The 27,000-nt window shown below is 36.7% G+C and overlaps 1 protein-coding gene across 1 annotated transcript in view; it reads right to left on the bottom strand.

The window, feature by feature from the left end:
- Positions 1-26,618, bottom strand: part of LOC140146228 (uncharacterized) — a 45,739-nt gene extending 19,121 nt beyond the window's left edge. Inside the window, exons 1-2 of the mRNA XM_072168012.1 lie at positions 26,519-26,618; positions 25,483-25,781 (exon numbers count right to left, since the gene is read on the bottom strand). Coding sequence (XP_072024113.1) covers positions 25,483-25,755 — 273 coding nt within the window. The 5' untranslated portion in view covers positions 25,756-25,781; positions 26,519-26,618. The remainder of the gene's footprint in view (positions 1-25,482; positions 25,782-26,518) is intronic.
- Between the last annotated feature and the right edge of the window lie 382 nt (positions 26,619-27,000).

Raw genomic sequence — 27,000 nt, 5'->3', positions numbered from 1 at the left:
AAATTAAACGCCATTTTGTGCGTAGGAAGAAAAAAAAAAAAAAACTGCGATAATTTAAAATGACTGCAATTTGCAATGAAAAGGAAACCACCAAAAATTTCTCATTTGTAGATGTACACACATTGGTATGCATATAGCCTCTGGCATTGGCCAATTTGTCCTTGTACTATGCATACCGAGTTTTATCGGCTAAATACGCACAGTTATGCCGTTTTGAAATGACGCGTCAATTATTTGTAATTTGTGACGCATCGTGAAATGGCGAACACATCCAACGAACCATTGATTAGCAAAAAGCCTGCATTTAATTTAAACAAAATATAATTTAATTTTTCCCAGATGTTCATTTAATTTTTGTGCATTAGCATTCTATTCAGTAGGCAAATTTCCCAATACTACAATGTACTACAGTACACACATAACCTATGATTCTGCATGGGCATAGATGCTTGTTATGTAACACCTTTTGTAATTTACACCCTTAATCCAAGGTTATGAATATGAAATGAGGGCTAGCTGTTTACATTGTCTGTTTGCATTGCAATGGACCTGTGATTTTGCACAATGGATCTTGTTATTGCATGCTAAAAATATCCCATGTTGTCTAAATGGAAGAATGTTTTATAAATGGGGGGTGCCCTAAAATTACACCCACAATCATACCCCTAATCTAACCATCATAATAACCCTTTAAATCCTATATGTACCTCTACCGTATAGCCGTCCCTAATTCTAAACCCTAACCTAATTTTGAAGTCGGCGCCCGACGTCGCGAAATGACAACCGCGTACGTCTAGAATAGCGTCGAAAGCGAGACGCGTCCAGCAAAAATCACGAAACACGTATAACTCCCATCGTTCGCTTCAGCGGCGCCGTGTGTAGCGTCGATAGACGCAAACGTCGTCGTCGTCGATAAACTTGAACTCTATGTCCGAACCCCAACACAAAATACAAAAATATTTTTAAAAATCATCAAAATATATTGCATGTGCAATTCCTATTTTTTTTTTTTTTTTTTTTTAACTTTTAACTTAAAAAATGAACTTTTCCTGGTCCACTTTGAAAAAGAATCATGTTCATGCAGTGCACTGATCCATGGTATAATATTATACCAGCATCCATGGTATAATATTATACCAACACCATGCATAGCATGTGTGCACTGATGCTGGTATAATATTATACAGCATCCATGGTATAATATTATACCAGCAATACAGCATATGATGCAGTGCACTGATCCATGGTATAATATTATACCAGCATCCATGGTATAATATTATACCAGCAATACAGCATATACTATGATGCAGTGCACTGATCCATGGTATAATATTATACCAGCATCCATGGTATAATATTATACCAGCAATACAGCATATACTTATGCAGTGCACTGATCCATGGTATAATATTATACCAGCATCCATGGTATAATATTATACCAACACCCATGCATAGCATGTGTGCACTGATGCTGGTATAATATTATACAGCATCCATGGTATAATATTATACCAGCAATACAGCATATGATGCAGTGCACTGATCCATGGTATAATATTATACCAGCATCCATGGTATAATATTATACCAGCAATACAGCATATACTATGATGCAGTGCACTGATCCATGGTATAATATTATACCAGCATCCATGGTATAATATTATACCAGCAATACAGCATATACTTACAAGAGGATTTTTTTTCGAAATGGACCATGAAAAGTCCATATTGTTTCATAGAAAATCAAAAAAAAAAAAATCTAGAAATTTGCAATTTATTTTGATGCTTTAATTGAATGAGAAATTGTTGTTTAAAAAGGACAGACTTGTTGCAGTCTAAAAAGTTTTTTTATTGAATTATCAGTATTGTAACATGGTAGACTTGGAACAAATCTTAATTAATTTTTATTCTAAGAAAAAAACATAGATAGTAAAAGTAAGCAATAAAATGAGCAGAAATTTGCATAAATTTGGATTGGTAATGATTAGTAATATTAAATCCTACAAGTGTATCACAGATGGAAAATAAAAAAAATTGTTTAAATGATTTTAAACAGCATTTTTATAGAAAAACTGGCATCACTTTCAGTGATGTGCGCCCTTATGTTAATTCGCTCATGCGATATGGACGATGGTGGAATTCAGCACCTTTGAAGAACTAGCGTTTGAACTTGAAAATCAGTGTACTATGAAAGGCGAATAGATTTCATTATGGAATTTGAATGTCTGTGATACTAGTGATGTGAGTAATTATGATTGTGTGTATTGGGGGGGGGTACATAGACCTGTCCCACCTGTATGTTCAGTAAGCTTATAGATTTCATGCACGTGAAAATGCAATGCTGTTGTTAATGCACTTGTCAATAGAAACCCTGACCCTGTGATACTAGTGATGTGAGTAATTATGATTGTGTGTATGGGGGGGATACATACACCTGTATGTTCAGTATTTAAGCTTATAGATTTCATGCACGTGAAAATGCAAGGCTGTTGATAATGCACTTGTCGATTGAAACCCTGACCCTGTGATACTAGTGGCGTGAGTAATTATGATTGTAGGGGGGTGCATAGGCCCGTATGTTCAGTAGTTAAGCTTATAGATTTCATGCACGTGAAAATGAAGACTGTTGATAATGCACTTGTCAATTGAAACCCTGAGTCCCTGACACATTCCAACCCCTGCCTGCAGTGCAGAGTACCGAAAAAAAAATAGCCGGGCAGTTTATAACAGACAGGCATTGACACAAAATTTGTCCCTGTAGGGGCCGGCCATGTGTTGTTTCCGTCTGTCCGGGACTTGGCGGGAGTTTTAACATTTTGAAATTTAGCCCTGGTATAAGTCCCAGCCACCCCTCCCCTGGTGCCCTGGCCATAAGGGGGGCTGAAATTCACAACTGCATATAGCCATATCTTTGATAACATGGACAAGTATAGTGATGATGTACATTATACAAATGATGAGCTATCCTCTAAATAGGCACAATTTCACGGCTTTACCAGAGGCGTAATGTTGCGAGTAAATTAACGCCATTTTGTGCGTAAGAAGTTGCAATTAAAAAAACTGCGATAATTTAAAATGACTGCAATTTGCAATGAAAAGGAAACCACCAAAAATTTCTCATTTGTAGATGTACACACATTGGTATGCATATAGCCTCTGGCATTGGCCAATTTGTCCTTGTACTATGCATACCGAGTTTTATCGGCTAACTACGCACAGTTATGCCGTTTGAAATGACGCGTCAATTATTTGTAATTTGTGGCGCATCGTGAAATGGCGAACACATCCAACGAACCATTGATTAGCAAAAAGCCTGCATTTAATTTAAACAAAATATAATTTAATTTTTCCCAGATGTTCATTTAATTTTTGTGCATTAGCATTCTATTCAGTAGGCAAATTTCCCAATACTACAATGTACTACAGTACACACATAACCTATGATTCTGCATGGGCATAGATGCTTGTTATGTAACACCTTTTGTAATTTACACCCTTAATCCAAGGTTATGAATATGAAATGAGGGCTAGCTGTTTACATTGTCTGTTTGCATTGCAATGGACCTGTGATTTTGCACAATGGATCTTGTTATTGCATGCTAAAAATATCCCATGTTGTCTAAATGGAAGAATGTTTTATAAATGGGGGGGGAGCCCTAAAATTACACCCACAATCATACCCCTAATCTAACCATCAAAAACCCTTTAAATCCTACATGTACCTCTAACGTAAAGCCCTCCCCAATTCTAAACCCTAACCTAATTTTGAAGTCGACGCCCGGCGTGCGAAATGACAACCGCGACGTCTAGAATAAGCGTCGAAAGCGAGGCAGCGTCCAGCAAAAATCACGAAACACGTATAACTCCCATCGTTCCGCTTCAGCGGCGCCGTGTGCAGCGTCGATGAACAACGGCGTCGTCGTCGTCGATAAACTTGAACTCTATGTCCGAACCCCAACACAAAATACAAAAATATTTTTAAAAATCATCAAAATATATTGCATGTGCAATTCCTATTTTTTTTTTTTTTTTTTTTTAACTTTTAACTTAAAAATGAACTTTTTCCTGGTCCACTTTGAAAAGAATCATGTTCATGCAGTGCACTGATCCATGGTATAATATTATACCAGCATCCATGGTATAATATTATACCAACACCTATACATAGCATGTGTGCACTGATGCTGGTATAATATTATACAGCATCCATGGTATAATATTATACCAGCAATACAGCATATGATGCAGTGCACTGATCCATGGTATAATATTATACCAGCATCCATGGTATAATATTATACCAGCAATACAGCATATACTATGATGCAGTGCACTGATCCATGGTATAATATTATACCAGCATCCATGGTATAATATTATACCAGCAATACAACATATACTTATGCAGTGCACTGATCCATGGTATAATATTATACCAGCATCCATGGTATAATATTATACCAACACCCATGCATAGCATGTGTGCACTGATGCTGGTATAATATTATACAGCATCCATGGTATAATATTATACCAGCAATACAGCATATGATGCAGTGCACTGATCCATGGTATAATATTATACCAGCATCCATGGTATAATATTATACCAGCAATACAGCATATACTATGATGCAGTGCACTGATCCATGGTATAATATTATACCAGCATCCATGGTATAATATTATACCAGCAATACACATATACTTACAAGAGGATTTTTTTTCGAAATGGACCATGAAAAGTCCATATTGTTTCATAGAAAATCAAAAAAAAAAAAAATCTAGAAATTTGCAATTTATTTTGATGCTTTAATTGAATGAGAAATTGTTGTTTAAAAAGGACAGACTTGTTGCAGTCTAAAAAGTTTTTTTTATTGAATTATCAGTATTGTAACATGGTAGACTTGGAACAAATCTTAATTAATTTTTATTCTAAGAAAAAAACATAGATAGTAAAAGTAAGCAATAAAATGAGCAGAAATTTGCATAAATTTGGATTGGTAATGATTAGTAATATTAAATCCTACAAGTGTATCACAGATGGCAGATATCAAAAATTGTTTAAATGATTTTAAACAGCATTTTATAGAAAAACTGGCATCACTTTCAGTGATGTGCCCTTATGTTAACTCGTTCATGCGATATGGACGATGGTGGAATTCAGCACCTTTGAAGAACTAGCGTTTGAACTTGAAAATCAGTGTACTATGAAAGGCGAATAGATTTCATTATGGAATTTGAATGTCTGTGATACTAGTGATGTGAGTAATTATGATTGTGTGTATTGGGGGGGTACATAGACCTGTCCCACCTGTATGTTCAGTAAGCTTATAGATTTCATGCACGTGAAAATGCAATGCTGTTGTTAATGCACTTGTCAATAGAAACCCTGACCCTGTGATACTAGTGATGTGAGTAATTATGATTGTGTGTATGGGGGGGGGGATACATACACCTGTATGTTCAGTATTTAAGCTTATAGATTTCATGCACGTGAAAATGCAAGGCTGTTGATAATGCACTTGTCGATTGAAACCCTGACCCTGTGATACTAGTGGCGTGAGTAATTATGATTGTAGGGGGGTGCATAGGCCCGTATGTTCAGTAGTTAAGCTTATAGATTTCATGCACGTGAAAATGAAGACTGTTGATAATGCACTTGTCAATTGAAACCCTGAGGCCCTGAAACATTCCAACCCCTGCCTGCAGTGCAGAGTACCGAAAAAAATAGCCGGGCAGTTTATAACAGACAGGCATTGACACAAAATTTGTCCCTGTAGGGCCCGGCCATGTGTTGTTTCCGTCTGTCCGGGACTTGGCGGGAGTTTTAACATTTTGAAATTTAGCCCTGGTATAAGTCCCAGCCACCCCTCCCCTGGTGCCCTGGCCATAAGGGGGGGCTGAAATCACAGCTGCATATAGCCATATCTTTGATAACATGGACAAGTATAGTGATGATGTACATTATACAAATGATGAGATATCCTCTCAATAGGCACAATTTCACGGCTTTACCCGACGCGGAATATTGCGAGTAAATTAAACGCCATTTTGTGCGTGGGGACGTTGCAATTAAAAAACTGCGATAATTTAAAATGACTGCAATTTGCAATGAAAAGGAAACCACCAAAAATTTCTCATTTGTAGATGTACACATTGGTATGCATATAGCCTCTGGCATTGGCCAATTTGTCCTTGTACTATGCATACCGAGTTTTATCGGCTAAATCGCACAGTTATGCCGTTTGAAATAACGCGTCAATTATTTGTAATTTGTGACGCATCGTGAAATGGCGAACACATCAACGAACCATTGATTAGCAAAAAGCCTGCATTTAATTTAAACAAAATATAATTTAATTTTTCCCAGATGTTCATTTAATTTTTGTGCATTAGCATTCTATTCAGTAGGCAAATTTCCCAATACTACAATGTACTACAGTACACACATAACCTATGATTCTGCATGGGCATAGATGCTTGTTATGTAACACCTTTTGTAATTTACACCCTTAATCCAAGGTTATGAATATGAAATGAGGGCTAGCTGTTTACATTGTCTGTTTGCATTGCAATGGACCTGTGATTTTGCACAATGGATCTTGTTATTGCATGCTAAAAATATCCCATGTTGTCTAAATGGAAGAATGTTTTATAAATGGGGGGTGCCTAAAATTACACCCACAATCATACCCTAATCTAACCATCGCAATAACCCTTTAAATCCTATATGTACCTCTACCGTATAGCCGTCCCTAATTCTAAACCCTAACCTAATTTTGAAGTCGGCGCCCGACGTCAGCGAAATGACAACCAGCGTCGTCTAGAATAGCGTCGAAAGCGAGACGCGTCCAGCAAAAATCACGAAACATTATAACTCCCATCGTTCGCTTCCGGCGCCGTCGTGCAGCAGCGTCGATAAACGACGGCATTACGTCGTCGTCGATCGATAAACTTGAACTCTATGTCCGAACCCCAACACAAAATACAAAAATATTTTTAAAAATCATCAAAATATATTGCATGTGCAATTCCTATTTTTTTTTTTTTTTTTTTTTTTTTAACTTTTAACTAAAAAATGAACTTTTTCCTGGTCCACTTTGAAAAAGAATCATGTTCATGCAGTGCACTGATCCATGGTATAATATTATACCAGCATCCATGGTATAATATTATACCAACACCCATGCATAGCATGTGTGCACTGATGCTGGTATAATATTATACAGCATCCATGGTATAATATTATACCAGCAATACAGCATATGATGCAGTGCACTGATCCATGGTATAATATTATACCAGCATCCATGGTATAATATTATACCAGCAATACAGCATATACTATGATGCAGTGCACTGATCCATGGTATAATATTATACCAGCATCCATGGTATAATATTATACCAGCAATACACACATACTTATGCAGTGCACTGATCCATGGTATAATATTATACCAGCATCCATGGTATAATATTATACCAACACCCATGCATAGCATGTGTGCACTGATGCTGGTATAATATTATACAGCATCCATGGTATAATATTATACCAGCAATACAGCATATGATGCAGTGCACTGATCCATGGTATAATATTATACCAGCATCCATGGTATAATATTATACCAGCAATACAGCATATACTATGATGCAGTGCACTGATCCATGGTATAATATTATACCAGCATCCATGGTATAATATTATACCAGCAATACAGCATATACTTACAAGAGGATTTTTTTTTGAAATTGACCATGAAAAGTCCATATTGTTTCATAGAAAATCAAAAAAAAAAAAAAATCTAGAAATTTGCAATTTATTTTGATTTTTTAATTGAATGAGAAATTGTTGTTTAAAAGGACAGACTTGTTGCAGTCTAAAAAGTTTTTTTATTGAATTATCAGTATTGTAACATGGTAGACTTGGAACAAATCTTAATTAATTTTTATTCTAAGAAAAAAACATAGATAGTAAAAGTAAGCAATAAAATGAGCAGAAATTTGCATAAATTTGGATTGGTAATGATTAGTAATATTAAATCCTACAAGTGTATCACAGATGGCAGATATCAAAAATTGTTTAAATGATTTTAAACAGCATTTTATAGAGAAAAACTGGCATCACTTTCAGTGATGTGCGCCCTTATGTTAACTCGTTCATGCGATATGGACGATGGTGGAATTCAGCACCTTTGAAGAACTAGCGTTTGAACTTGAAAATCAGTGTACTATGAAAGGCGAATAGATTTCATTATGGAATTTGAATGTCTGTGATACTAGTGATGTGAGTAATTATGATTGTGTGTATTGGGGGGTACATAGACCTGTCCCACCTGTATGTTCAGTAAGCTTATAGATTTCATGCACGTGAAAATGCAATGCTGTTGTTAATGCACTTGTCAATAGAAACCCTGACCCTGTGATACTAGTGATGTGAGTAATTATGATTGTGTGTATGGGGGGGGGGATACATACACCTGTATGTTCAGTATTTAAGCTTATAGATTTCATGCACGTGAAAATGCAAGGCTGTTGATAATGCACTTGTCGATTGAAACCCTGACCCTGTGATACTAGTGACGTGAGTAATTATGATTGTAGGGGGGTGCATAGGCCCGTATGTTCAGTAGTTAAGCTTATAGATTTCATGCACGTGAAAATGAAGACTGTTGATAATGCACTTGTCAATTGAAACCCTGAGTCCCTGACACATTCCAACCCCTGCCTGCAGTGCAGAGTAAAAGAAAAAAATAGCCGGGCAGTTTATAACAGACAGGCATTGACACAAAATTTGTCCCTGTAGGGCCGGCCATGTGTTGTTTCCGTCTGTCCGGGACTTGGCGGGAGTTTTAACATTTTGAAATTTAGCCCTGGTATAAGTCCCAGCCACCCCCTCCCCTGGTGCCCTGGCCATAAGGGGGGCTGAAATTCACAGCTGCATATAGCCATATCTTTGATAACATGGACAAGTATAGTGATGATGTACATTATACAAATGATGAGATATCCTCTAAATAGGCACAATTTCACGGCTTTACCAGGCCAGCGTAATGTTGCGAGTAAATTAAGCGCCATTTTGTGCGTAGGACGTTGCAATTAAAAAAACTGCGATAATTTAAAATGACTGCAATTTGCAATGAAAAGGAAACCACCAAAAATTTCTCATTTGTAGATGTACACACATTGGTATGCATATAGCCTCTGGCATTGGCCAATTTGTCCTTGTACTATGCATACCGAGTTTTATCGGCTAAATCACGCACAGTTATGCCGTTTTGAAATGACGCGTCAATTATTTGTAATTTGTGGACGATCGTGAAATGGCGAACACATCCAACGAACCATTGATTAGCAAAAAGCCTGCATTTAATTTAAACAAAATATAATTTAATTTTTCCCAGATGTTCATTTAATTTTTGTGCATTAGCATTCTATTCAGTAGGCAAATTTCCCAATACTACAATGTACTACAGTACACACATAACCTATGATTCTGCATGGGCATAGATGCTTGTTATGTAACACCTTTTGTAATTTACACCCTTAATCCAAGGTTATGAATATGAAATGAGGGCTAGCTGTTTACATTGTCTGTTTGCATTGCAATGGACCTGTGATTTTGCACAATGGATCTTGTTATTGCATGCTAAAAATATCCCATGTTGTCTAAATGGAAGAATGTTTTATAAATGGGGGGGTGCCCTAACATTACACCCACAATCATACCCCTAATCTAACCATCGCAATACCCCTTTAAATCCTATATGTACCTCTACCGTATAGCCGTCCCTAATTCTAAACCCTAACCTAATTTTGAAAGTCGGCGCCCGACGTCAGCGAAATGACAACCGCAGACGTCTAGAATAGCGCCGAAAAGCGAGGCTGGCGTCCAGCAAAAATCACGAAACACGTATAACTCCCATCGTTCCGCTTCAGCGGCGCCGTGCTGTAGCGTCGATAGACGCACGACGTCGTCGTCGTCGATAAACTTGAACTCTATGTCCGAACCCCAACACAAAATACAAAAATATTTTTAAAAAATCATCAAAATATATTGCATGTGCAATTCCTATTTTTTTTTTTTTTTTTTTTTAACTTTTAACTTAAAAAATGAACTTTTTCCTGGTCCACTTTGAAAAAGAATCATGTTCATGCAGTGCACTGATCCATGGTATAATATTATACCAGCATCCATGGTATAATATTATACCAACACTGCATATGCATAGCATGTGTGCACTGATGCTGGTATAATATTATACAGCATCCATGGTATAATATTATACCAGCAATACAGCATATGATGCAGTGCACTGATCCATGGTATAATATTATACCAGCATCCATGGTATAATATTATACCAGCAATACAGCATATACTATGATGCAGTGCACTGATCCATGGTATAATATTATACCAGCATCCATGGTATAATATTATACCAGCAATACAGCATATACTTATGCAGTGCACTGATCCATGGTATAATATTATACCAGCATCCATGGTATAATATTATACCAACACCCATGCATAGCATGTGTGCACTGATGCTGGTATAATATTATACAGCATCCATGGTATAATATTATACCAGCAATACAGCATATGATGCAGTGCACTGATCCATGGTATAATATTATACCAGCATCCATGGTATAATATTATACCAGCAATACAGCATATACTATGATGCAGTGCACTGATCCATGGTATAATATTATACCAGCATCCATGGTATAATATTATACCAGCAATACAGCATATACTTACAAGAGGATTTTTTTTCGAAATGGACCATGAAAAGTCCATATTGTTTCATAGAAAATCAAAAAAAAAAAAAAATCTAGAAATTTGCAATTTATTTTGATGCTTTAATTGAATGAGAAATTGTTGTTTAAAAAGGACAGACTTGTTGCAGTCTAAAAAGTTTTTTTATTGAATTATCAGTATTGTAACATGGTAGACTTGGAACAAATCTTAATTAATTTTTATTCTAAGAAAAGAACATAGATAGTAAAAGTAAGCAATAAAATGAGCAGAAATTTGCATAAATTTGGATTGGTAATGATTAGTAATATTAAATCCTACAAGTGTATCACAGATGGCAGATATCAAAAATTGTTTAAATGATTTTAAACAGCATTTTTATAGAGAAAAACTGGCATCACTTTCAGTGATGTGCGCCCTTATGTTAACTCGTTCATGCGATATGGACGATGGTGGAATTCAGCACCTTTGAAGAACTAGCGTTTGAACTTGAAAATCAGTGTACTATGAAAGGCGAATAGATTTCATTATGGAATTTGAATGTCTGTGATACTAGTGATGTGAGTAATTATGATTGTGTGTATTGGGGGGTACATAGACCTGTCCCACCTGTATGTTCAGTAAGCTTATAGATTTCATGCACGTGAAAATGCAATGCTGTTGTTAATGCACTTGTCAATAGAAACCCTGACCCTGTGATACTAGTGATGTGAGTAATTATGATTGTGTGTATGGGGGGGATACATACACCTGTATGTTCAGTATTTAAGCTTATAGATTTCATGCACGTGAAAATGCAAGGCTGTTGATAATGCACTTGTCGATTGAAACCCTGACCCTGTGATACTAGTGGACGTGAGTAATTATGATTGTAGGGGGGTGCATAGGCCCGTATGTTCAGTAGTTAAGCTTATAGATTTCATGCACGTGAAAATGAAGACTGTTGATAATGCACTTGTCAATTGAAACCCTGAGTCCCTGACACATTCCAACCCCTGCCTGCAGTGCAAAAAAAAAAAAAAAAATAGCCGGGCAGTTTATAACAGACAGGCATTGACACAAAATTTGTCCCTGTAGGGCCGGCCATGTGTTGTTTCCCGTCTGTCCGGGACTTGGCCGGGAGTTTTAACATTTTTGAAATTTAGCCCTGGTATAAGTCCCAGCCACCCCCTCCCCTGGTGCCCTGGCCATAAGGGGGGGCTGAAATTCACAGCTGCATATAGCCATATCTTTGATAACATGGACAAGTATAGTGATGATGTACATTATACAAATGATGAGATATCCTCTAAATAGGCACAATTTCACGGCTTTACCAGACGCGTAATGTTATGAGTAAATTAAACGCCATTTTGTGTAGGGACGTTGCAATTAAAAAACTGCGATAATTTAAAATGACTGCAATTTGCAATGAAAAGGAAACCACCAAAAATTTCTCATTTGTAGATGTACACACATTGGTATGCATATAGCCTCTGGCATTGGCCAATTTGTCCTTGTACTATGCATACCGAGTTTTATCGGCTAAATACGCACAGTTATGCCGTTTGAAATGACGCGTCAATTATTTGTAATTTGTGTCGCATCGTGAAATGGCGAACACATCCAACGAACCATTGATTAGCAAAAAGCCTGCATTTAATTTAAACAAAATATAATTTAATTTTTCCCAGATGTTCATTTAATTTTTGTGCATTAGCATTCTATTCAGTAGGCAAATTTCCCAATACTACAATGTACTACAGTACACACATAACCTATGATTCTGCATGGGCATAGATGCTTGTTATGTAACACCTTTTGTAATTTACACCCTTAATCCAAGGTTATGAATATGAAATGAGGGCTAGCTGTTTACATTGTCTGTTTGCATTGCAATGGACCTGTGATTTTGCACAATGGATCTTGTTATTGCATGCTAAAAATATCCCATGTTGTCTAAATGGAAGAATGTTTTATAAATGGGGGGGTGCCCTAAAATTACACCCACAATCATACCCTAATCTAACCATCATAATAACCCTTTAAATCCTATATGTACCTCTACCGTATAGCCGTCCCTAATTCTAAACCCTAACCTAATTTTGAAGTCGGCGCCCGACGTCGCGAAATGACAACCGCGACGTCTAGAATAGCGTCGAAAGCGAGACGCGTCCAGCAAAAAATCACGAAACACGTATAACTCCCATCGTTCGCTTCAGCGGCGCCCGCGTGCGTCGATAGACGCATTTACGACGCCGTCGTCGATAAACTTGAACTCTATGTCCGAACCCCAACACAAAATACAAAAATATTTTTAAAAATCATCAAAATATATTGCATGTGCAATTCCTATTTTTTTTTTTTTTTTTTTTAACTTTTAACTTAAAAAATGAACTTTTTCCTGGTCCACTTTGAAAAAGAATCATGTTCATGCAGTGCACTGATCCATGGTATAATATTATACCAGCATCCATGGTATAATATTATACCAACACCATGCATAGCATGTGTGCACTGATGCTGGTATAATATTATACAGCATCCATGGTATAATATTATACCAGCAATACAGCATATGATGCAGTGCACTGATCCATGGTATAATATTATACCAGCATCCATGGTATAATATTATACCAGCAATACAGCATATACTATGATGCAGTGCACTGATCCATGGTATAATATTATACCAGCATCCATGGTATAATATTATACCAGCAATACAGCATATACTTATGCAGTGCACTGATCCATGGTATAATATTATACCAGCATCCATGGTATAATATTATACCAACACCCATGCATAGCATGTGTGCACTGATGCTGGTATAATATTATACAGCATCCATGGTATAATATTATACCAGCAATACAGCATATGATGCAGTGCATTGATCCATGGTATAATATTATACCAGCATCCATGGTATAATATTATACCAGCAATACAGCATATACTATGATGCAGTGCACTGATCCATGGTATAATATTATACCAGCATCCATGGTATAATATTATACCAGCAATACAGCATATACTTACAAGAGATTTTTTTTTTTCGAAATGGACCATGAAAAGTCCATATTGTTTCATAGAAAATCAAAAAAAAAAAATCTAGAAATTTGCAATTTATTTTGATGCTTTAATTGAATGAGAAATTGTTGTTTAAAAAGGACAGACTTGTTGCAGTCTAAAAAGTTTTTTTTATTGAATTATCAGTATTGTAACATGGTAGACTTGGAACAAATCTTAATTAATTTTTATTCTAAGAAAAAAACATAGATAGTAAAAGTAAGCAATAAAATGAGCAGAAATTTGCATAAATTTGGATTGGTAATGATTAGTAATATTAAATCCTACAAGTGTATCACAGATGGCAGATATCAAAAATTGTTTAAATGATTTTAAACAGCATTTTTATAGAGAAAACTGGCATCACTTTCAGTGATGTGCGCCTTATGTTAACTCGTTCATGCGATATGGACGATGGTGGAATTCAGCACCTTTGAAGAACTAGCGTTTGAACTTGAAAATCAGTGTACTATGAAAGGCGAATAGATTTCATTATGGAATTTGAATGTCTGTGATACTAGTGATGTGAGTAATTATGATTGTGTGTATTGGGGGGGTACATAGACCTGTCCCACCTGTATGTTCAGTAAGCTTATAGATTTCATGCACGTGAAAATGCAATGCTGTTGTTAATGCACTTGTCAATAGAAACCCTGACCCTGTGATACTAGTGATGTGAGTAATTATGATTGTGTGTATGGGGGGATACATACACCTGTATGTTCAGTATTTAAGCTTATAGATTTCATGCACGTGAAAATGCAAGGCTGTTGATAATGCACTTGTCGATTGAAACCCTGACCCTGTGATACTAGTGGCGTGAGTAATTATGATTGTAGGGGGGTGCATAGGCCCGTATGTTCAGTAGTTAAGCTTATAGATTTCATGCACGTGAAAATGAAGACTGTTGATAATGCACTTGTCAATTGAAACCCTGAGTCCCTGACACATTCCAACCCCTGCCTGCAGGGCAGAGAACAAAAAAAAAATAGCCGGGCAGTTTATAACAGACAGGCATTGACACAAAATTTGTCCCTGTAGGGCCGGCCATGTGTTGTTTCCGTCTGTCCGGGACTTGGCGGGAGTTTTAACATTTTTGAAATTTAGCCCTGGTATAAGTCCCAGCCACCCCCTCCCCTGGTGCCCTGGCCATAAGGGGGGGCTGAAATTCACAGCTGCATATAGCCATATCTTTGATAACATGGACAAGTATAGTGATGATGTACATTATACAAATGATGAGATATCCTCTAAATAGGCACAATTTCACGGCTTTACCAGACGCGTAATGTTGCGAGTAAATTAAACGCCATTTTGTGCGTAGGAAAAAAAAAAAAAAAAAACTGCGATAATTTAAAATGACTGCAATTTGCAATGAAAAGGAAACCACCAAAATTTCTCATTTGTAGATGTACACACATTGGTATGCATATAGCCTCTGGCATTGGCCAATTTGTCCTTGTACTATGCATACCGAGTTTTATCGGCTAAATACGCACAGTTATGCCGTTTGAAATGACGCGTCAATTATTTGTAATTTGTGACGAATCGTGAAATGGCGAACACATCCAACGAACCATTGATTAGCAAAAAGCCTGCATTTAATTTAAACAAAATATAATTTAATTTTTCCCAGATGTTCATTTAATTTTTGTGCATTAGCATTCTATTCAGTAGGCAAATTTCCCAATACTACAATGTACTACAGTACACACATAACCTATGATTCTGCATGGGCATAGATGCTTGTTATGTAACACCTTTTGTAATTTACACCCTTAATCCAAGGTTATGAATATGAAATGAGGGCTAGCTGTTTACATTGTCTGTTTGCATTGCAATGGACCTGTCATTTTGCACAATGGATCTTGTTATTGCATGCTAAAATATCCCATGTTGTCTAAATGGAAGAATGTTTTATAAATGGGGGGGGGGGGGCCCTCAAATTACACCCACAATCATACCCCTTAATCTAACCATCGCAATAACCCTTTAAATCCTATATGTACCTCTACCGTATAGCCGTCCCTAATTCTAAACCCTAACCTAATTTTGAAGTCGACGCCCGACGTCGTGAAATGACAACCGCGACGTCTAGAATAGCGTCGAAGCGAGACGCGTCCAGCAAAAATCACGAAACACGATAACTCCCATCGTTCCGCTTCGCTGAGCGCGCCGTGCGTACGTCGACAGACGCAACATTTACGTCGTCGTCGTCGATAAACTTGAACTCTATGTCGAACCCCAACACAAAATACAAAAATATTTTTAAAAATCATCAAAATATATTGCATGTGCAATTCCTATTTTTTTTTTTTTTTTTTTTTTAACTTTTAACTTAAAAATGAACTTTTTCCTGGTCCACTTTGAAAAAGAATCATGTTCATGCAGTGCACTGATCCATGGTATAATATTATACCAGCATCCATGGTATAATATTATACCAACACCCATGCATAGCATGTGTGCACTGATGCTGGTATAATATTATACAGCATCCATGGTATAATATTATACCAGCAATACAGCATATGATGCAGTGCACTGATCCATGGTATAATATTATACCAGCATCCATGGTATAATATTATACCAGCAATACAGCATATACTATGATGCAGTGCACTGATCCATGGTATAATATTATACCAGCATCCATGGTATAATATTATACCAGCAATACAGCATATACTTATGCAGTGCACTGATCCATGGTATAATATTATACCAGCATCCATGGTATAATATTATACCAACACCCATGCATAGCATGTGTGCACTGATGCTGGTATAATATTATACAGCATCCATGGTATAATATTATACCAGCAATACAGCATATGATGCAGTGCACTGATCCATGGTATAATATTATACCAGCATCCATGGTATAATATTATACCAGCAATACAGCATATACTATGATGCAGTGCACTGATCCATGGTATAATATTATACCAGCATCCATGGTATAATATTATACCAGCAATACAGCATATACTTACAAGAGGATTTTTTTTCGAAATGGACCATGAAAAGTCCATATTGTTTCATAGAAAATCAAAAAAAAAAAAAATCTAGAAATTTGCAATTTATTTTGATGCTTTAATTGAATGAGAAATTGTTGTTTAAAAAGGACAGACTTGTTGCAGTCTAAAAAGTTTTTTTTTTATTGAATTATCAGTATTGTAACATGGTAGACTTGGAACAAATCTTAATTAATTTTTATTCTAAGAAAAAAACATAGATAGTAAAAGTAAGCAATAAAATGAGCAGAAATTTGCATAAATTTGGATTGGTAATGATTAGTAATATTAAATCCTACAAGTGTATCACAGATGGCAGATATCAAAAATTGTTTAAATGATTTTAAACAGCATTTTTATAGAGAAAAACTGGCATCACTTTCAGTGATGTGCGCCCTTATGTTAACTCGTTCATGCGATATGGACGATGGTGGAATTCAGCACCTTTGAAGAACTAGCGTTTGAACTTGAAAATCAGTGTACTATGAAAGGCGAATAGATTTCATTATGGAATTTGAATGTCTGTGATACTAGTGATGTGAGTAATTATGATTGTGTGTATTGGGGGGGTACATAGACCTGTCCCACCTGTATGTTCAGTAAGCTTATAGATTTCATGCACGTGAAAATGCAATGCTGTTGTTAATGCACTTGTCAATAGAAACCCTGACCCTGTGATACTAGTGATGTGAGTAATTATGATTGTGTGTATGGGGGGGGATACATACACCTGTATGTTCAGTATTTAAGCTTATAGATTTCATGCACGTGAAAATGCAAGGCTGTTGATAATGCACTTGTCGATTGAAACCCTGACCCTGTGATACTAGTGACGTGAGTAATTATGATTGTAGGGGGGTGCATAGGCCCGTATGTTCAGTAGTTAAGCTTATAGATTTCATGCACGTGAAAATGAAGACTGTTGATAATGCACTTGTCAATTGAAACCCTGAGTCCCTGACACATTCCAACCCCTGCCTGCAGTGCAAAGTAAACGAAAAAAATAGCCGGGCAGTTTATAACAGACAGGCATTGACACAAAATTTGTCCCTGTAGGGCCGGCCATGTGTTGTTTCCCGCCTGTCCGGGACTTGGCGGGAGTTTTAACATTTTTGAAATTTAGCCCTGGTATAAGTCCCAGCCACCCCCTCCCCTGGTGCCCTGGCCATAAGGGGGGCTGAAATTCACAGCTGCATATAGCCATATCTTTGATAACATGGACAAGTATAGTGATGATGTACATTATACAAATGATGAGATATCCTCTAAATAGGCACAATTTCACGGCTTTACCAGACGCGTAATGTTATGAGTAAATTAAACGCCATTTTGTGCGTGGGGACGTTGCAATTAAAAAAACTGCGATAATTTAAAATGACTGCAATTTGCAATGAAAAGGAAACCACCAAAAATTTCTCATTTGTAGATGTACACACATTGGTATGCATATAGCCTCTGGCATTGGCCAATTTGTCCTTGTACTATGCATACCGAGTTTTATCGGCTAAATACGCACAGTTATGCCGTTTGAAATGACGCGTCAATTATTTGTAATTTCCAGACGATCGTGAAATGGCGAACACATCCAACGAACCATTGATTAGCAAAAAGCCTGCATTTAATTTAAACAAAATATAATTTAATTTTTCCCAGATGTTCATTTAATTTTTGTGCATTAGCATTCTATTCAGTAGGCAAATTTCCCAATACTACAATGTACTACAGTACACACATAACCTATGATTCTGCATGGGCATAGATGCTTGTTATGTAACACCTTTTGTAATTTACACCCTTAATCCAAGGTTATGAATATGAAATGAGGGCTAGCTGTTTACATTGTCTGTTTGCATTGCAATGGACCTGTGATTTTGCACAATGGATCTTGTTATTGCATGCTAAAAATATCCCATGTTGTCTAAATGGAAGAATGTTTTATAAATGGGGGGTGCCCTAAAATTACACCCACAATCATACCCCTAATCTAACCATGGCAATAACCCTTTAAATCCTATATGTACCTCTACCGTATAGCCGTCCCTAATTCTAAACCCTAACCTAATTTTGAAGTCGGCGCCCGACGTCGCGAAATGACAACCGCAGACGTCTAGAATAGCGTCGAAAGCGAGACGCGTCCAGCAAAAATCACGAAACACGATAACTCCCATCGTTCCGCTTCAAGCGGCGCCGCTGGCGTCGATAGACGCAACGAGCGTCGCCGTCGTCGATAAACTTGAACTCTATGTCCGAACCCCAACACAAAATACAAAAAAAATTATAAAAAATCATCAAAATATATTGCATGTGCAATTCCTATTTTTTTTTTTTTTTTTTTTTTTTTTTAACTTTTAACTTAAAAAATGAACTTTTTCCTGGTCCACTTTGAAAAAGAATCATGTTCATGCAGTGCACTGATCCATGGTATAATATTATACCAGCATCCATGGTATAATATTATACCAACACCCATGCATAGCATGTGTGCACTGATGCTGGTATAATATTATACAGCATCCATGGTATAATATTATACCAGCAATACAGCATATGATGCAGTGCACTGATCCATGGTATAATATTATACCAGCATCCATGGTATAATATTATACCAGCAATACAGCATATACTATGATGCAGTGCACTGATCCATGGTATAATATTATACCAGCATCCATGGTATAATATTATACCAGCAATACAGCATATACTTATGCAGTGCACTGATCCATGGTATAATATTATACCAGCATCCATGGTATAATATTATACCAACACCCATGCATAGCATGTGTGCACTGATGCTGGTATAATATTATACAGCATCCATGGTATAATATTATACCAGCAATACAGCATATGATGCAGTGCACTGATCCATGGTATAATATTATACCAGCATCCATGGTATAATATTATACCAGCAATACAGCATATACTATGATGCAGTGCACTGATCCATGGTATAATATTATACCAGCATCCATGGTATAATATTATACCAGCAATACAGCATATACTTACAAGAGGATTTTTTTTCGAAATGGACCATGAAAAGTCCATATTGTTTCATAGAAAATCAAAAAAAAAAAAATCTAGAAATTTGCAATTTATTTTGATGCTTTAATTGAATGAGAAATTGTTGTTTAAAAGGACAGACTTGTTGCAGTCTAAAAAGTTTTTTTATTGAATTATCAGTATTGTAACATGGTAGACTTGGAACAAATCTTAATTAATTTTTATTCTAAGAAAAAAACATAGATAGTAAAAGTAAGCAATAAAATGAGCAGAAATTTGCATAAATTTGGATTGGTAATGATTAGTAATATTAAATCCTACAAGTGTATCACAGATGGCAGATATCAAAAATTGTTTAAATGATTTTAAACAGCATTTTTATAGAGAAAACTGGCATCACTTTCAGTGATGTGCGCCCTTATGTTAACTCGTTCATGCGATATGGACGATGGTGGAATTCAGCACCTTTGAAGAACTAGCGTTTGAACTTGAAAATCAGTGTACTATGAAAGGCGAATAGATTTCATTATGGAATTTGAATGTCTGTGATACTAGTGATGTGAGTAATTATGATTGTGTGTATTGGGGGGGTACATAGACCTGTCCCACCTGTATGTTCAGTAAGCTTATAGATTTCATGCACGTGAAAATGCAATGCTGTTGTTAATGCACTTGTCAATAGAAACCCTGACCCTGTGATACTAGTGATGTGAGTAATTATGATTGTGTGTATGGGGGGGATACATACACCTGTATGTTCAGTATTTAAGCTTATAGATTTCATGCACGTGAAAATGCAAGGCTGTTGATAATGCACTTGTCGATTGAAACCCTGACCCTGTGATACTAGTGACGTGAGTAATTATGATTGTAGGGGGGGGTGCATAGGCCCGTATGTTCAGTAGTTAAGCTTATAGATTTCATGCACGTGAAAATGAAGACTGTTGATAATGCACTTGTCAATTGAAACCCTGAGTCCCTGACACATTCCAACCCCTGCCTGCAGTGCAGAGTACCGAAAAAAATAGCCGGGCAGTTTATAACAGACAGGCATTGACACAAAATTTGTCCCTGTAGGGCCGGCCATGTGTTGTTTCCGTCTGTCCGGGACTTGGCGGGAGTTTTAACATTTTTGAAATTTAGCCCTGGTATAAGTCCCAGCCACCCCTCCCCTGGTGCCCTGGCCATAAGGGGGGCTGAAATTCACAGCTGCATATAGCCATATCTTTGATAACATGGACAAGTATAGTGATGATGTACATTATACAAATGATGAGATATCCTCTAAATAGGCACAATTTCACGGCTTTACCAGACGCGTAATGTTGCGAGTAAATTAAACGCCATTTTGTGCGTAGGACGTTGCAATTAAAAAAACTGCGATAATTTAAAATGACTGCAATTTGCAATGAAAAGGAAACCACCAAAAATTTCTCATTTGTAGATGTACACACATTGGTATGCATATAGCCTCTGGCATTGGCCAATTTGTCCTTGTACTATGCATACCGAGTTTTATCGGCTAAATACGCACAGTTATGCCGTTTGAAATGACGCGTCAATTATTTGTAATTTGTGACGCATCGTGAAATGGCGAACACATCCAACGAACCATTGATTAGCAAAAAGCCTGCATTTAATTTAAACAAAATATAATTTAATTTTTCCCAGATGTTCATTTAATTTTTGTGCATTAGCATTCTATTCAGTAGGCAAATTTCCCAATACTACAATGTACTACAGTACACACATAACCTATGATTCTGCATGGGCATAGATGCTTGTTATGTAACACCTTTTGTAATTTACACCCTTAATCCAAGGTTATGAATATGAAATGAGGGCTAGCTGTTTACATTGTCTGTTTGCATTGCAATGGACCTGTGATTTTGCACAATGGATCTTGTTATTGCATGCTAAAAATATCCCATGTTGTCTAAATGGAAGAATGTTTTATAAATGGGGGGTGCCCTAAAATTACACCCACAATCATACCCCTAATCTAACCATCGCAATAACCCTTTAAATCCTATATGTACCTCTACCGTATAGCCGTCCCTAATTCTAAACCCTAACCTAATTTTGAAGTCGGCGCCCGACGTCGCGAAATGACAACCGCGTCACGTCTAGAATAGCGTCGAAAGCGAGACGCGTCCAGCAAAAATCACGAAACACGTATAACTCCCATCGTTCGCTTCAGCGGCGCCGTGCGTGGCGTCGATGCCGCAACGACGCACGTCGTCGTGCCGATAAACTTGAACTCTATGTCCGAACCCCAACACAAAATACAAAAAAATATTTTTAAAAATCATCAAAATATATTGCATGTGCAATTCCTATTTTTTTTTTTTTTTTTTTTTTAACTTTTAACTTAAAAATGAACTTTTCCTGGTCCACTTTGAAAAAGAATCATGTTCATGCAGTGCACTGATCCATGGTATAATATTATACCAGCATCCATGGTATAATATTATACCAACACCCATGCATAGCATGTGTGCACTGATGCTGGTATAATATTATACAGCATCCATGGTATAATATTATACCAGCAATACAGCATATGATGCAGTGCACTGATCCATGGTATAATATTATACCAGCATCCATGGTATAATATTATACCAGCAATACAGCATATACTATGATGCAGTGCACTGATCCATGGTATAATATTATACCAGCATCCATGGTATAATATTATACCAGCAATACAGCATATACTTATGCAGTGCACTGATCCATGGTATAATATTATACCAGCATCCATGGTATAATATTATACCAACACCCATGCATAGCATGTGTGCACTGATGCTGGTATAATATTATACAGCATCCATGGTATAATATTATACCAGCAATACAGCATATGATGCAGTGCACTGATCCATGGTATAATATTATACCAGCATCCATGGTATAATATTATACCAGCAATACAGCATATACTATGATGCAGTGCACTGATCCATGGTATAATATTATACCAGCATCCATGGTATAATATTATACCAGCAATACAGCATATACTTACAAGAGGATTTTTTTTCGAAATGGACCATGAAAAGTCCATATTGTTTCATAGAAAATCAAAAAAAAAAAATCTAGAAATTTGCAATTTATTTTGATGCTTTAATTGAATGAGAAATTGTTGTTTAAAAAGGACAGACTTGTTGCAGTCTAAAAAGTTTTTTTTATTGAATTATCAGTATTGTAACATGGTAGACTTGGAACAAATCTTAATTAATTTTTATTCTAAGAAAAAAACATAGATAGTAAAAGTAAGCAATAAAATGAGCAGAAATTTGCATAAATTTGGATTGGTAATGATTAGTAATATTAAATCCTACAAGTGTATCACAGATGGCAGATATCAAAAATTGTTTAAATGATTTTAAACAGCATTTTATAGAAAAACTGGCATCACTTTCAGTGATGTGCGCCCTTATGTTAACTCGTTCATGCGATATGGACGATGGTGGAATTCAGCACCTTTGAAGAACTAGCGTTTGAACTTGAAAATCAGTGTACTATGAAAGGCGAATAGATTTCATTATGGAATTTGAATGTCTGTGATACTAGTGATGTGAGTAATTATGATTGTGTGTATTGGGGGGGTACATAGACCTGTCCCACCTGTATGTTCAGTAAGCTTATAGATTTCATGCACGTGAAAATGCAATGCTGTTGTTAATGCACTTGTCAATAGAAACCCTGACCCTGTGATACTAGTGATGTGAGTAATTATGATTGTGTGTATGGGGGGGATACATACACCTGTATGTTCAGTATTTAAGCTTATAGATTTCATGCACGTGAAAATGCAAGGCTGTTGATAATGCACTTGTCGATTGAAACCCTGACCCTGTGATACTAGTGACGTGAGTAATTATGATTGTAGGGGGGGGCATAGGCCCGTATGTTCAGTAGTTAAGCTTATAGATTTCATGCACGTGAAAATGAAGACTGTTGATAATGCACTTGTCAATTGGAACCCTGAGTCCCTGACACATTCCAACCCCTGCCTGCAGTGCAAAGAACAAAAAAAAAATAGCCGGGCAGTTTATAACAGACAGGCATTGACACAAAATTTGTCCCTGTAGGGCCGGCCATGTGTTGTTTCCGTCTGTCCGGGACTTGGCGGGAGTTTTAACATTTTTGAAATTTAGCCCTGGTATAAGTCCCAGCCACCCCTCCCCTGGTGCCCTGGCCATAAGGGGGGGCTGAAATTCACAGCTGCATATAGCCATATCTTTGATAACATGGACAAGTATAGTGATGATGTACATTATACAAATGATGAGATATCCTCTAAATAGGCACAATTTCACGGCTTTACCAGACGCGGAATGTTTCCAGTAACTCAAACTCCATTCTGCGCGTCGGACGTTGCAATTAAAAAAACTGCGATAATTTAAAATGACTGCAATTTGCAATGAAAAGGAAACCACCAAAAATTTCTCATTTGTAGATGTACACACATTGGTATGCATATAGCCTCTGGCATTGGCCAATTTGTCCTTGTACTATGCATACCGAGTTTTATCGGCTAAATACGCACAGTTATGCCGTTTGAAATGACGCGTCAATTATTTGTAATTTGTGACGCATCGTGAAATGGCGAACACATCCAACGAACCATTGATTAGCAAAAAGCCTGCATTTAATTTAAACAAAATATAATTTAATTTTTCCCAGATGTTCATTTAATTTTTGTGCATTAGCATTCTATTCAGTAGGCAAATTTCCCAATACTACAATGTACTACAGTACACACATAACCTATGATTCTGCATGGGCATAGATGCTTGTTATGTAACACCTTTTGTAATTTACACCCTTAATCCAAGGTTATGAATATGAAATGAGGGCTAGCTGTTTACATTGTCTGTTTGCATTGCAATGGACCTGTGATTTTGCACAATGGATCTTGTTATTGCATGCTAAAAATATCCCATGTTGTCTAAATGGAAGAATGTTTTATAAATGGGGGGGGTGCCCTAAAATTACACCCACAATCATACCCCTAATCTAACCATCGTAATAACCCTTTAAATCCTATATGTACCTCTACCGTATAGCAGTCCCTAATTCTAAACCCTAACCTAATTTTGAAGTCGGCGCCCGACGTCGCGAAATGACAATCAGCGACGTCTAGAATAAGCGTCGAAAGCGAGGCGCGTCCAGCAAAAAATCACGAAACACGTATAACTCCCATCGTTCCGCTTCACAGCGGCGCCGTGCTACAGCGTCGATAGACGCATTGACGGCGTCGTCGTCGATAAACTTGAACTCTATGTCCGAACCCCAACACAAAATACAAAAAAATTTTTAAAAAATCATCAATATATATTTCATCTTCAATTCCTATTTTTTTTTTTTTTTTTTTTAACTTTTAACTTAAAAAATGAACTTTTTCCTGGTCCACTTTGAAAAAGAATCATGTTATTACCGGTAATAAGTGACTTATTACTGGTAATAAGCCATGCACTTCTGGTAATAAATGACTTATGTCCGACCACTTGGACACGACTTAAGTTAAACGGAACACGGTAGACTTGTGAACAAAAGATTAACAACCTTACCTTAATGTTAAAGATAGGAATGATTTCATTGGCGAGATGTTGCCCGACTCTACCAGCTCCAACAAGCATCACGCTGGACCCACTGTTACAAGGCCTACTCTCCCATTCTTCATCTTGTTGGTTGCTCACGGTAATGGGAGCAAAAGCTGAGATGATACCACGGGTCATCCCACGTAAGAATTCGGGTGGACATGCTGGACTTGGCCTTATCATGACTCTCTTCATGGGCACAAAACTCTTTGAAAATTTGCTGCAAAATTTGCTGAGCGACATCTTGATCCGTTGAATTATATATCAAACTGTAAAAGAAATAACAAAAAAATAATAACATTTAACGCTCTCCATGCGGGTGTCGACTGCAGACGACAAGTTTCAATTAAAAAAAAATCAAAAATTTCAGAAATGTAAATTTTCATGACTATATTTGGAATCAGCATGAAAAATGCATTAAAATGAGTACAAACAAGCCTCGTATTAGTTCAGTGGTTTTTGAGATAGCTCATGATATATTGAGAAAATACCTCAAAACTTTGCTGTTGATGCCTAGGCCTATAATATGGCTAGCATGCAGAGTAAGATAAATGAATAAGAATGATGGGATTGTATATACCAGATATCGTATTTCGAGTAGGCCCTACACGCTCAGCGCATTACCTTAACCGATGTTAATGCGGGACCTGCCCAAATTCTCTTTTAATCAAATTCAATACCCTGAACCCACACATTTACCTATCCCATATAATTATACAGACTCTGAAACATCCAATAAAAGTCTTAAAAATCCGAAGAAGCAAATTATTTTGCATTTATGTAGAAATATAAGTGCGCTAACATGATTTGCTAAATCAGAAAATCGAAAAAGAAAATCTTCTAAAAGCAGAGTTTTTGCATTTATACGGTAAAGAGCATAGGTGTGCTAACATATCGTGCAACGATATTTATTATACAGATGTTTATCACATATAAAGTATTCAACAAATAGTCATATAATTATAGTCACAGTAAAAGCACAGTATACGTAGGCATAGTTGCTTACCTTTTTCAATACAAATTGCAAGAGAAAATTACACACCTGTCCGCACGTTTGCAATCACAATAAATATATGAACAATTTTCATTATGATGTTGATGTTTATAGTTCCTAAAATAGATACAATTACTACTAAAACAAATTCCCCGTTGGCAGATTGCCAGCGTCATTACGAACCATGATTTATTACCAGACCCTGGCCCTATTCATTACTTTGTTAAAATAATTGTGTTAAAATGACGTTTCGTTTGTCGTGCTATATACGGAAGATGTCATAATTTTGTGCGAGTGAAAAATTATTGCATGCCCATTGTCTTTTATACTAAATATTATTAAAAACCAAATCATTTGTTTAAAAAAAAAATTAAATTAGTGCTACATTGGGTTTTAGCATTAGCAGGTGCTTCTTTTTTGGTCATGCGCCAGAGCATGCGCAGTAAAATATAAACCGCATTTAGGGAATTCCCCATGGTGTTGTTTACGTTTTG

This window comes from Amphiura filiformis, chromosome 2 (genome assembly GCF_039555335.1).
Source record: "Amphiura filiformis chromosome 2, Afil_fr2py, whole genome shotgun sequence".
Classification (NCBI taxonomy): Eukaryota; Metazoa; Echinodermata; class Ophiuroidea; order Amphilepidida; family Amphiuridae; genus Amphiura; species Amphiura filiformis.
This window is presented reverse-complemented; position numbering and strand designations above follow the sequence as displayed.